The following is a 13,321-nucleotide window of genomic DNA, read 5'->3' on the forward strand; positions in this document are numbered from 1 at the left end:
TAATATTCAATAATTATTACTAAAATTAATAAATATTAAATAAAATCAATTTAGACTTTTTTTTTCTCTTTAACATTACTATTATCGTATATAAATCATTTTCAACATTTTTGTATGCACAAATATTTTTTTTTTAATAAGTAAAGTATCGTTTTTTTTTCCAACGTTTGGAGGTAAGTCCCAAAATGATCCCTAACGTTTCAATCATCCTATTTAAGTCCCTAACGTTTTAAAATTAGCTCAATGTTATCTTACCGTTAGGATCCGTTAACAGAATTAATGGTTGGACAAAATTGAGACGATTCTGAAACGTCACTGACTTAAATAGAATGAAAACGTTGGAGACAAAAACGATACATAGAAATAAATTTTAGTTTTATCCTTCAATAATATCAAATTTTTACTGTATATAATATTCAATTATTTTTTAATCACATCTAAGTAAATTACACTTAATAACACTACTTTTATTCTAAATAATTTTTTTATATTTTTATATTGAATTTTGATCCTCTAAAGTTTGAATTTTACTTTAGAGAGTAAATTGTGATTTTCTACCCTTGAATTTCTCTTTTATATTTATTCTTGGTCCACCTATGAAAGCAACAGTGAAAGATCACACTTTACTCTTAAATTCAAACTTTAGAGTATCCAAATCTATTTACTTAGATATGATTAAAAAATAATTGAATATTATACAGTAAAAAATTAATATTATTGAAGGATAAAATTAAAATTTATTTCTATGTATCGTTTTTGTCTCCAACGTTTTCATTCTATTTAAGTCACTGACGTTTCAGAATCGTCTCAATTTTGTCCAGCCGTCAATTCTGTTAATGGATCCCTAACACCAGGACAACATTGAGTCAATTTTAAAACGTTAGGGATAACTTTAGAACTTATCCTAAACGTTGAGACAAAAATGATACTTTACTCTTTTTCAATAAAATTCAAACAAAACAAACTATTCCAAAGTAAACTTGAAGAAAGTTAATTCTTATATAATTGATTGTATAAACAAATATTATATGAAAATTAATTATTAAAATAATTTTAATTTTATAGTTTTACTCCAAAACACACCAAAGCATCCCTTATATAATCAAATCATCATAAAATTAAAATTTTTTAAATTTTGAAAATAAAAAGTTCTAGTTATTAAAATCCGCTTTTAAATGAAGTTGGACGTGGAGCCAGTAGAAACGGAAGTAGAACCTTCTTTGCTAAGTTGTTTGACTCTTTCTCACGCCGTTTCAAAACCATTTACATCTTGCCCTTCTTATTACCTTTCATCTTCCAGTTTTACTCTTCAAGCTAGGTAACTAACTCCATTTTTTCATGCTTCACAATTTGATTTTTCATTCTTTTATATATATCATGAATTATTTACTTATTTAGCTTTCATTCTTTGTACATTGCTTCATTAGTTCTGCATGTACTATGAAGTATGAAGTGCGATATAGATCATAAATAATGTGATTTTTTTTTTCATGCCATTTTTTTGGTTTGGAACTATTTCATTGCTATAGGACTTTCTTAATAATTTTTTTTTCCGGTTTTTTATCTGAGGGTTTTGCATGTACACTGTCACTGGCCTGTGAAGTTCCCTATTGCAAGTTATTGCAAGTTAAATTTAGAGCGATTAAAACAGAAATAGAGAGTCATAAAAAATAAGAAAAATGATGAATCCACATTTTTTCTTGTCTATGCTATTATAAGTTTATAAATTATAACTGAATATGATACAAAATACAATTTCGTTTTTGTTTTTGTCCTTCTTTCCCTTACTTTGTATTTCTGTCTCTGTATGTAGTTTCAAACACGGCCTAAGAGAGAGAGAGACTAAACTTCTTTCAGATCAGGAAAATGTCTCTAGCTTCTCTTTCTTATGATTCAGATGATGATTATCCAGTGAGTACTAAATTGAAAATGAAGGATAAAATCCTTGATGCTGCTGTTAACAGCTCGAATTCTGAAGAGTCTGATAATAATGACAATATTCCTTTGTCATCACGCTTAGCTCTGAATTCTAGTTTAGCAAAATCCAACAGTAAAAATGATAGCTCTGTTCAAAAGGATATTCCTAAACCTCAGAAACGAAATATAATCGACTGTGACGATGCTGATCTGTTTCCCCTGACTGTTACGAGGTATGGTTCCCTAAACTATGTGCAGAAGGCCAAGAAATTAAAGAAGTCGGAAAATCTTCCAAAACATAACTCATTCCCTTTGAAAGAGAAAGAAACTTCTAAACCACATTTGAAAGAAAAAGAGATATCATTATCGGATCGGTATTTAGAGGAATGCCAAAAGAAGAGAGAAGCTGTAAAGAAGAAATTTCACTTGCTAGAGAAAGATATTGAGGAGATGTCGGAAAAGCTTGAAAACAAGAAGAAACAATTTGATTATATTCAAGGACAACTGAGTTCGTATTCTTCAAATGTTGAGGTAAAAAAGAAAGAATATGAAGGGGTGCAAAGAGGCATTGAGGGACAGATAAAGGAGCTTAAAGAGCGGTTTGCTGCACGAATGAAAGACATTGAGTTGAAGGAGAGGCAAATTGAAGAACGAATGAAGAAACTCGATTCAAAAGAGAAGCAATTTGAAGGCCAATTGGAGGAAGTTGAATCAATCAGGAAGAAGTATGAAAGCAAATTGAACGAGATCCTATTCAAAGAGAAGCAAGTTGAAGCTCAATTGAAGGAGCTTGAGGTTAAAATGATGCAGCATGAAGCATCTGTAAAATCATTCAGAGAGCAAAAACAAGAAGGTAAAAAATGTGCTTGTTTTTAGTTTGTTTTGAACACCGTTTCAAATGTCTTTCCAATGCAGAAAATCTTAGTATATTGTATCCTTGGTTAAGTGTCTTAACATCACAGCACTACAGTTGCAAATTACACAGATAATCAGTCTTCTACTGATGAAGGGAGTTTTCGACTTTTCGCAAGCGAGCCAAATGATACTGACATTTTAGATGTTCTCCGGTCATCATCGGATCCAGCAAAAGTCATTTTGGATATAATGAAGGATCCTATGGATTCACATGATAAGAAGGGAGATCAAGCCATGGCTATAGATAATAACCACATCTTCCTTCTCGAGCAGCTGATGAAAATCTCACCAGATATTGAATCTCATGTTAGAGAGGAGGCAATGGAGCTTGCTCTAAATATGAAAGCTAATATGAGATTAAGTACTGACAATTCATTGGCGGTTCTGAGTTTCCTAATGATCTTGTCAATTTATAAACTAGTTTCCTCCTTTGATGAAGATGAAGTTTTAAAGCTTTTTGAAATTGTTGCTCACCACAAGCCATCTATTGAGCTCTTCCGGATGATTGGTTTCGCAGATAAAATCTCTGGTATGTTGATTGAAAACTATTTTGTTCAGTTGCCAAGATTAAGGGTAGCTTATTCATATGAAATTGAATCTGATTCTAGTTTAGCTTTTAGAAATGAACTTAAGATCCCTTTTTATGTATGTTGTTGCCTGCCATTTTTCTATTTAATCTGAGGTTGATTCTGTACAGTTCCTTCTGCTTAGTTATGGTAACTAGAACTGGTTTTCTCTTTATGATATTCTTTTATGGCTTGAACTATGCATGCACAATGCACTGGTTCTTTTTTATGAAATGCATTGTTCTTGCTTTCACGCAGATTTTGTTGAGAATCTTATCAAGAATGAGCAGTATATCGAAGCTGTCGGATTCATTTGTGCATATGACTTGGCAGAGAAGAATCTAGCGGCTGATCTCTTTCGAGCACATGTGAACAAGGCAAAATTGACATGTGAGAGCAGTTGCAAGGAACCTAAGTCTAGTAAGGTTTGTTTTTTCTTCTATTTTCAAGTGTAACAAGATTAAAATTTAGAACATAAAACCTGTTTGTGTATTTTATATGTTGCATGAAATTGTATTTCATTATTTTGTGTTCTATGGTTGCTTTGCATGCTAACTGACATGTTGAACCTGGACTCAGATCAGAGCCGCAAAACAAGAAATCACAAGCCTCAAAACTGTTCTGCAGTGCATTTCGGAGAACAACCAAGAATGTGAAGATCTGGTTAAAGAGATTCAAGATCGCATCCTAGAGGTAGAAAAGCTTAAGAGAATTATTATAATGGCCTCTATAAAAAAAAATTTACAATACCTTTTGTAAGCTCAGCTTTTTTTATTTAGTAGCCACAATAATTAGGTATGCCAATTGTTATGGTTAGATAGAGAAGTCATTTTCTTTTTGCATGAGCCCATGAATTCATGGAGGATTTGTACCTTTTGTAAAGCTTAATAGACAAATTTTTTAGAAAAGATTCTGCTAGGAAACCAACTTGAAGTATGGTGAATTAGATAGCGTTTGGTGGAGAGACAGAGACGGAAAGACTGAGACTGAGAGACAGAGACTAAAGAGACAGAAATTGAAATAAATCTCAGTATTCTATTTGGTGCAAAGTGGGAGACAGAAATTGAAACAAGAATAAAATTCTATTTTAATTTGCACAAATGGTAAAATTGAAATGAGGGTATTTTAGGTATAAAATGTTATTAAAATTTCAGTCTCTATCTCTAAAAATTTTAGTTCCCTATGTTCCTATTTTTTGGAGGTACTGAAATATTGAAATTTTGGAGACAGAGACAGAAAATTTAGTATTAGTCTCTAAATCAACAAACATGATACTGAGTCTCAGTCTTCCAATCTCTGTTTCAGTACCTCAAAACATGGTAATTAATTGAGTTGGCTTATGCTATAATTAGTTCTCTAAAATTTCTCTTTTAGAAATCACATAATGCTAAAAATTTTTGATAAGGAAGAACTGAGTGCATGTAGGAATATGCAATTTGTTGGGACAGAAAAACACTTTTCAGTGGTCACAAAAAACATAAGAAAAACCTTTTGTAAACTTTTTTTACTCCCAATGGAATTGCATGCATTTTGTTAGGATTTTAGAAGATATGAATTAGACCGAAAACATAAAAAATAATATTGGTACAAGAGATTTTAAGTGGTTCGACTAAAGTTTACATACATCCATAAACAAAACAGCAACTAAATATTTTATTATAAAATATGGCAAATTTAAAAATAGGTATAATTTATCATGATCAAATATTTCAAAAAAAGAAAGAGAAATCAAAATGGAAATGATAACCAACCACACAAATTCATACCAAATATATCCAAATACTATTGATATCAAACCAAATGGTATATAAAATCAATCTCAGAAAAGAGAAACTAAAACAAACTAGTATCTCTTTATTTAAGGCCCTCGAATTTGGGATGCCTTTTTGGCCAGTGCTATTGCTATTTATAGTAGTAGTCAATGGAAATATAAAATGATTTAATAGGACATAATAATTATTACCCATACTCCGCTAAGTATTAAATTCCAACCTACTTTCCGTGTTGGATAGAGTAAACAAGAAAGAAAAATAAAGTTAACCTAACACTTTTTGATTCTAAGAATTTTCATTGTTCATATCTTTTATTCCTCTATTTTAATTTATAAAAGAGAGCAGCTACATATCTAAACATTTTTTTTTAACTAAATCTAATTGAATTGGTCTAAATTTAACAAAAATTACTTTCATTATACGTAGTGTATACACACGCGTTTCACTAATATAAACGAAACCCCGCACTTTATGTTTGTTCTTCGTGCACCTCCTCTCCTTTTATTAGTGATGTTGTTGCTGCATTTTATTTTTGTTTCTTCTCCTCCTCTTTTTTTTCATGTTATTACAGTCATTTTATTCTTTTTTTTATTTGTTATTTTCTTCTTTTTTTTTAATTTTATTTCTCAAAAGAGAGTAAATAAAAAAAATTTGAGAAAATAAAATAAGAATGAGAAGATGAAGAAAAAAGATGAAAAAAAGAAGAAGACAAAGCGAAAGATAAGAAGGAGAAGGAAGAAGAGTTTTGAATTGTACAGGATAATGAGACCAAATGTACCGAAATTACAGGAGTTTCTGAGTTTATAAAATGCATAATTTTCGGTTCATTTGTTATTACACAATGGTGTTGTTATAATAATATTTCAGTTTATTTACTGTATAAGTATGTTGTCGACGAACAATTTGTCCCAAAAGTTAGGATGACTTTTAAGACAAATTGAATGAAATGGAATAGAATCTAATGCACTTGAATAAAGTGATAATGAATAATCTCATTATTTTTTGCTAACAAATTTGGTCAATATTTATCAGCAGCATAAAGTAAACCTCAATTAACACATAAATGAACTAAAATTAGTTCAAATTTAAACAAGCAGTCAAAAAAACTCAATCATTAACAAAAACATATCGAATTCATTTTTGAATCCAAAAGAACCTCAATTAAACTAAGAAATGAACCAAAATTACTTAAGAAATAAAAAATTTGGTCAATACTTATTAGCAGCATAAAGTGAAACTCAATTAACACACAAATGAACCGAAATTAGTTCAAATTTAAACAAGCAGTCAAAAAGACTCAATCATCAACAAAAACACACGAATTCATTTTTGGATCCAAATGAACCTCAATTAAATTAAAATATGAACTGAAATTACTTAAGGAATAAAAATTTTGGTCAATACTTATCACAGCATCAAGTGAACCTCAATTAACATACAAATGAATCAAAATCAATTCATATTTGAATAAGTAGTCAAAAAGACTCAATCATCAACAAAAACATATCGAATTCATTTCTAGATTCAAATGAACCTCAGTTAAATTAAAAAATGAACCGAAATTACTTAAGGAATAAAAAATTTTGTCAATACTTATCAGCAGCATCAAGTGAATCTCAATTAATTGACAAATGAATCGAAATTAGTTCATATTTAAACAAGCAGTCAAAAATACTCAATCATCAACAAAAACACATCAAATTTATTTATGAATCTAAATGAACCTCAAATAAACTAAGAAATGAATCGAAATTATTTAATGATGGCACCAGAAAAAATTAGAACCAATAAAGATGTTAGCAAAATATTGGTATTGTTGGTGATGACGATAACGAAAGAGAAAGATAACGAAAAAGAAAGAAGTTGCATGCGCAAATTTAAAAGAAGAAGAAGAAGAAGTAACGACAGTAAAATGTGCACATGTTAATTTAAAATATTTGGTTAAACTTGGTTAGGCTATAACTTAAATGTAGAACTTTATTCTTTATAAAACACCCATTTTTGCATCCATTTTAAAAATAAAAGCGTCATATATGATCTAAATTTTTTAAATCAATTTTTTTATCATTCCATATACACATTATATATATGAAGATCTTCAAAATAATTAAATCTAACATCATTCAAAAGCAAAGTATTCAAGTGATTACTATCTCTTTTAGGGTAAAGAGCGATTTTCCTTTTTTGAAAGGTTGAATGGCATTCATTGAAGACGGAATTAAAAAGTTGTTCTATAAACTACATAAGAGTAGTAAGAGTAGTTCTCCTAACAAATAAAAAAAAAATGAAAGAAACAATTGAAAATAGTCAAAATATCAGGGTTCTGAAAATCGATAAAAATTGCAGTTCAATAAAAAATTATAACCACCAATTTTAAAAATTGTAAATTGTAATTGAATTGTTGAATCGGCCAAACATTGGTCAGTCGTCGGTTGGTTTTCACAGTTTAAAAGAAAACGACGCCGTTTCGTTCATTACTTCATTAATTAAAAAAAAAAAAGGATAAATCGATCCCTGATTTTTTGGTACGCAGACATTTAAGTCATTGAGGATTTAAAAATACAATTAAGTTACTGACATCTTCAAAATCTGGATACATCGATCCCTGAGTTTAATTTGTCCAATTTTAAAAACTCTCTCACGTGTGCATTCGTATCAACCAGGTTAGTACAATGGGAGTCACGTTTGAATTTTCTGTTGATTCTGACAGACCCAAATGAACATTAGGGATCGATATGTCAGGGACTTAAATGTATTTTCAAATCCTCAAAAACTTAAATATTTGGAATCAAAAGGTCAAGGACCTATTTGTCCTTTTCTCTAAAAAAAATAAAACAATAACATTGAAGGGGAAAGCATAGAAGGCCAAAACCCTAATCCTCTTCCTTGAGCACCCTAATCCCCATTCCAGCTCCTTCCTCATTCCCACACTTGCTTCGTCCAGCCATCGTCGTGTCACCATCGCCGTTGCAACTGTTTGAAGCTGTATTTCCTACTACGGTCGTCTCCACCACTGCTTGAAGCCGCCGTCTCCACTGCAAATCATCTCACGTCATTCCTCCATCGCGCAGCCACTGTTCTGCCGTGCCAACTCTGTTTCACCGTGCTCCAGTCCTTCTCTGCTCCAATTTTGCGACACTCCACCCTCCTCTGCTCCAGTTCCGCGACGCACCACCCTCCATCTCGTCGTCGTTCTTCAACCAATCTAGCCACCACCACCGGCCACGCTTCTCCAACGTTGTTGCAACGCCACTGTTCAGCCTCTGTTCAGACGTCGTTCCACCGCTGCTCAACCCTTTGTTCAGCCATCTCCATCGAGTTATAAAACTCCAGCTCCTTTCCCTCATCTGTTGATTTTTAGTTATTGTTTTAGTTTGTTGTTGTTTTAATTATTAGGTTGCTGTTCCAGACTTTAAGTTTTTGTTTTGTTGTTCGTTTGCTGTATTAACTTGTTTTGATTATTAACTTGTGTTGTTATATTTTAGTTTTGATTATTAATTTGTTTTGACATGTTCTTGATCTTATTAACTTGTTAACTTGATAACTTATTAGCCAGTCTTATAAATCTTAATTGGTGGATTGTTACTTTGAACGCAAATAAGATAGGGTCTAGAGTTCTCACTGACTTGTAACTGATTGTGTCTAAGGTATTACCTGTTCTATCAAACAAGGATTAATACAGGTTATGTGAATGGCTGCCTCATATGTCAAATATGATCAGCAAATTGAAAGCTTTGAATTTGTCACCAACTTACTGAATACATGATTTTACAGTCATGTATTGACTTGCTTTATGAAGCCTTTCTATTTTCATTTTGCAATACTCATGTGAATTGTGTATTAATGAGAATTAGAGAGTGAAGGTGTTTTAGAAGAGAGAGCATGAATCAGAAACGTAGAAGAATTGTATTGAAAATGTGAATCAAGTTTAAGTTCAACAATAACCTGACATGCTTTATATAAGAGAGATTAAACCACAAGACCCATGCAAAACTTTAACAAACTCTCCGAAACTAATCACTAACTAATTACAGCTGGACCAACAAATCTATACATGCATAAGACTCTAACAAACTAAACCAAAGGCACTCTAACAAACTTGCATGTTGATCAAGTTATTGCTTCATATTGACACATAGTTCTTTCAATTAGTTCATTATCACACTTGTCCTCATGACGCCCCCTCAAACTCAGGGGAATTTTGAAAATTACCTTAAGTTTGGACTTAAATTTTTCAAAGGGATTAGCCGTTAACGGCTTAGTAAATATGTCAGCCACTTGATCAACAACACTTATATGCACCACCTTTAGTTGATTTTGGTTAACTCTCTCCCTAACAAAGTGTAAATTGATCTCAAAATACTTGGTGCAACTGTGTAATATTGGGTTTGCTGCAAAAAGAACAGTGCTGATATTGTCACAGTAGAGAACTGGAATGCCTGATGATGATATGTGAAGTTCCTTGAGAAGGTTTTGAACCCAAATTAACTCAGTATCCACAACAGCTAGCCCCCTATACTCAACTTCAGTGCTGGACTTGTTGATTGAAGCCTGTTTCTTACTCGACCAAGCTATCAAATTGGAACCCATGTAGACATAATAACCACAAGTTGATCGTCTGTCATCAAGATCGGATGCCCTATCAGAATCTGAAAAGGCAAACAAGCCAAAATCAGTGCTAGAATGAAAAATTAACCCCCTGATGGATAGAGCGAGCCAAGTATCTAAGTATTCTCTTCACACATTTCCAATGAGGAACCAGAAGAGAATGCATAAATTGGCTAACTTTATTAACAGAATATGCAATTTCAAGTCTGGTAAGAATGGCATATTGCAAAAATCCTACAATTGATTTATAAAGTGAAGGGTTCTCAAACAACGCAGCCCCTTGACTTGTCAACTTAGTAGTGGAGAACATTGGTGTCGGAACACCCTTTGAATCATCCATGCCAACTTTCTTTAAAAGGTCACTAATATATTTTGTTTGTGACAAATGAATAACTCCTGATAAGAGTTTTGTAGTCTCAATACCAAGAAAATAACTAAACTCACCAAGGACTTTTAAAGAGAATATATCATTCAATTGAGTAATAGTTGAACTAATAGCATTAGGGTCATTATCCGTTATGAGTATATCATCAACATATACAAGAAGAAAGAGTTGAAGATTACCTAATTTTTTAATAAAAAGTGAAGGATCTGGCCTTGTATTTGAAAAGCCAAAAGAGGATAATGTTACTGCCAACTTAATAAACCAGGCCCTTGGGCCTGTCGTAATCCATATAATAATTTATTTAACCTACAAACTTGAGAAAAATCACCTTGATGGAAGCTTAAAGGTTGCTTCATAAGAACTAATTCATACAAATCACCATTCAAAAAAGCATTATTAAAATTAAATTGATGAATAATCCATTTATAAGAGAGAGTAATGGAGAGAATAATCCTAATAGTTGCTGGTTTTAACACTGGTGCAAAGACTTGATCAAAGTCAATGCCTTTAATTTGATGATTACCCTTAGCAACCAATCATGCTTTGTATTTAAGGATGGTACCGTTTGGGTGTCTCTTGATGGCATACACCCATCTACAACCTATAATTCTTTGGTCAGGAACATGGGTAACAAGGACCACGTTTGTTTTTTATAAAGAGCATTAAGCTCTTCCAACATATCTATTTCCAGTGGGTGATGGGAGGAAAAATGCTGGTTAAGAATTCCTGAAAAATATTTTCTAAAACAGCGTTGCAAGTACAATCTTAACCGACGAAATTTTCACTATCAATTTAAATTGTGTCACAGTTAATAATAAATAACCGGGAGTAGAATCCCGAGTCGTTTCCCTAAGAGTTGACACAGGATGCAAATTATTGGTTAGTATTTTTCTGAATATTTTCTGAACTTGAGAACGGAAAAATAAAGAAACTAGAAATTAAAGCAATGAGCAAATAACAAGAGGTGATATGTATTTAAAATAAAAGGCCTTGGTCAGGGGAGAGAATTGGAGTTTCTATCCTTGTTGTCTTTTTCAAGTATAATAGTAAAGGTTCATTACTTCCACTTAGTTATTCTCTAACAATTGAAGGAAAGTCAAGTGGTTGTCACTAACTCTGACTCACAAGTCCTAGTCACTTCGTGGGGAAGGACTAGAATTGGTGAAAATTGAGTTACCCAATGATTCCCACTTACAGATTAATACTTGAGTATCACAACTCAAGGGTTTTCAATTATCAACCCCCAACCAAGTTGGGAGCTTTAAGCCATTAACATGAATGCCATTTTCATAAACACATAATAGGAGTAAATAAAAGACATGATAATTACGAGAAGTTAATTAAATTAAAATTTGCGCTAACAATGATCAACAAGAATCAAACAAGCAATAAAGATAAACATAAAAATACTTCAATGCATTAATAAAATTCAAAATAATAAGATCTAAACATGAATTCAAAGCAATTAAATGGAAAAGAGTAATTGAGTTATTGGAGAGAAAATTGTAAAGATAATGACTCCAATTGAAGGTAGTAGCAGCTCTCTCAAAATTCAATCCAAAGCAAAACTAAGAACATCAAAACCCTAGAGAAAAGTAAGTGTTTCTCTCTCTAGAATTCGAAAACTAAAAAACTAAAACTAAAGTGAAAAGTGAAGTGTCTTCAGTCTCAGCACCATCCCAGTCTCTAGTTTGTGTTTTCGGGCTTGAAACTGGGTCCAAATCAGCCCATAAATCGCCCCAGCGAGTTCTGTTAAGTGCAGCACGTGACGCTCTATCACGCGTACGGGTCGCTGAAAGATGCTCTGGATCACACGCACGCGTCAGCCATACGTGCGCGTCGCTCCTCGCTTCTCATTTCTTTAGTTGCTTGTGTTCCTTCCACTCTAACATGCTTCATCTTCATCCTTTAAGCCATTCATGCCCTGTAAACCTGAAAACACTTAACAAACACATCACGACATCGAATGGTAATAATGGAGAATTAAAAATTAACAATTTTAAGGCCTAGGAAGCATGTTTTCAATCATAGCACAAAATTAGGAAGGAAATGAAAAACATGCAATTTACATGAATAAGTGTGAGAATAGTTAACAAAATCTATTCAATTCAGTCCAAAATATATCATAAAATAGTGACTTATCAGTGGGGTGCTAATAAGGCTTTTTCTATAGAAGTTGGTATATTATTAAGAAGATCTAAGGGTGCACAAGAAATAGTTGAAAATAATTTTGGTTTGAAAATCCCAAATTTGGATCTAGTTTGCATTTTGTGTATGTTAGAGGAATGAGATGAGGGAGGAAGAGTTCCAAACTGAATTTCTAACCCTAAGATGGCGATGCTGTCCTTGTGCAAAGATTGGTATAAAGGAATAGAAGCACTAGTATTTTTTGGGTGAAAAGAAGTAGTAGAATTGATATTGTCAGTAGAGTATCGAGAGGAATTACTAGCATTAGCTTGAGAAGCTAGATTACTAGTATCCGAATTTATGCTAGGGCCCTGACTTGGATTAGATGGATTATAATCACTAGAAGGTGAGACATCAGTAGATAATGAAGGATTCAAAAATGAGGTATTACTTGTATTTGGTGGAGAGGAATGGCATGGGAGGTGAAATTAAATGAATGGAGAGAGTATGTGAGAATTGAACTTTAGAAGAATTTGGTGGATGAGGGAACATCTCAGTGTAAGGGAACCTACTCTCATCAAAGATAACATGTCTTGTGATTACTAATTTGCCATTAGATGTTAAACACTTGTAGCCCTTATGGTTGGACGCATAGCCTAAAAATATAAAAAGTTGAGATTTAAAATCAAGTTTATGCACATCATAAGGTTTAAGAAATGGAAAACATGCACATCCATAAATTTTCAGAAAAGAATAATCATGAGAGACTTTATGTAACAATTCATATGGTGACAAAGAAGAAGTATTAGTAGAAGGCAAACAATTAATAAGATAAACAACACTGAGAAAAGCATCATCCCAATGTAAGAGAGGAATAGATGCATTTGCTAATATAGCAAGACCTGTTTCAGTAATGTGTCGATATTTTCTCTCTGCCTACCATTTTGTTGGTGTGTGTATGGGCAAGAGAAATGACAGGATATCCCTTGTGTAACAAGATATGAGGTAATTTTATTAGAAAGATACTCCCT

The 13,321-nt window shown here is 32.4% G+C and overlaps 1 protein-coding gene across 1 annotated transcript; it reads left to right on the forward strand.

The window, feature by feature from the left end:
* Positions 1 to 1,866: 1,866 nt before the first annotated feature.
* LOC110267437 (uncharacterized) lies at positions 1,867 to 4,157 on the forward strand. The gene is made up of 4 exons (XM_021112993.2): positions 1,867 to 2,770; positions 2,888 to 3,361; positions 3,657 to 3,823; positions 3,978 to 4,157. Exons 1-4 carry the CDS (start codon positions 1,867 to 1,869, stop codon positions 4,155 to 4,157), a joined length of 1,725 nt encoding a protein of 574 aa, XP_020968652.2.
* The last annotated feature ends 9,164 nt before the right edge of the window (positions 4,158 to 13,321 follow it).

The sequence above is a fragment of the Arachis ipaensis genome, chromosome B2, assembly GCF_059453495.1.
Source record: "Arachis ipaensis isolate K30076 ecotype BB chromosome B2, ASM5945349v1, whole genome shotgun sequence".
Classification (NCBI taxonomy): Eukaryota; Viridiplantae; Streptophyta; class Magnoliopsida; order Fabales; family Fabaceae; genus Arachis; species Arachis ipaensis.

Coding starts and splice junctions, on each gene's coding strand:
- LOC110267437 (XM_021112993.2), top strand. CDS start 1,867: ATGTCTCTAGCTTCTCTTTCTTATGATTCAGATGATGATTATCCAGTG. Junction 3,362..3,656: donor TTTCGCAGATAAAATCTCTG/GTATGTTGATTG, acceptor GCTTTCACGCAG/ATTTTGTTGAGAATCTTATC. Junction 3,824..3,977: donor AGGAACCTAAGTCTAGTAAG/GTTTGTTTTTTC, acceptor ACCTGGACTCAG/ATCAGAGCCGCAAAACAAGA.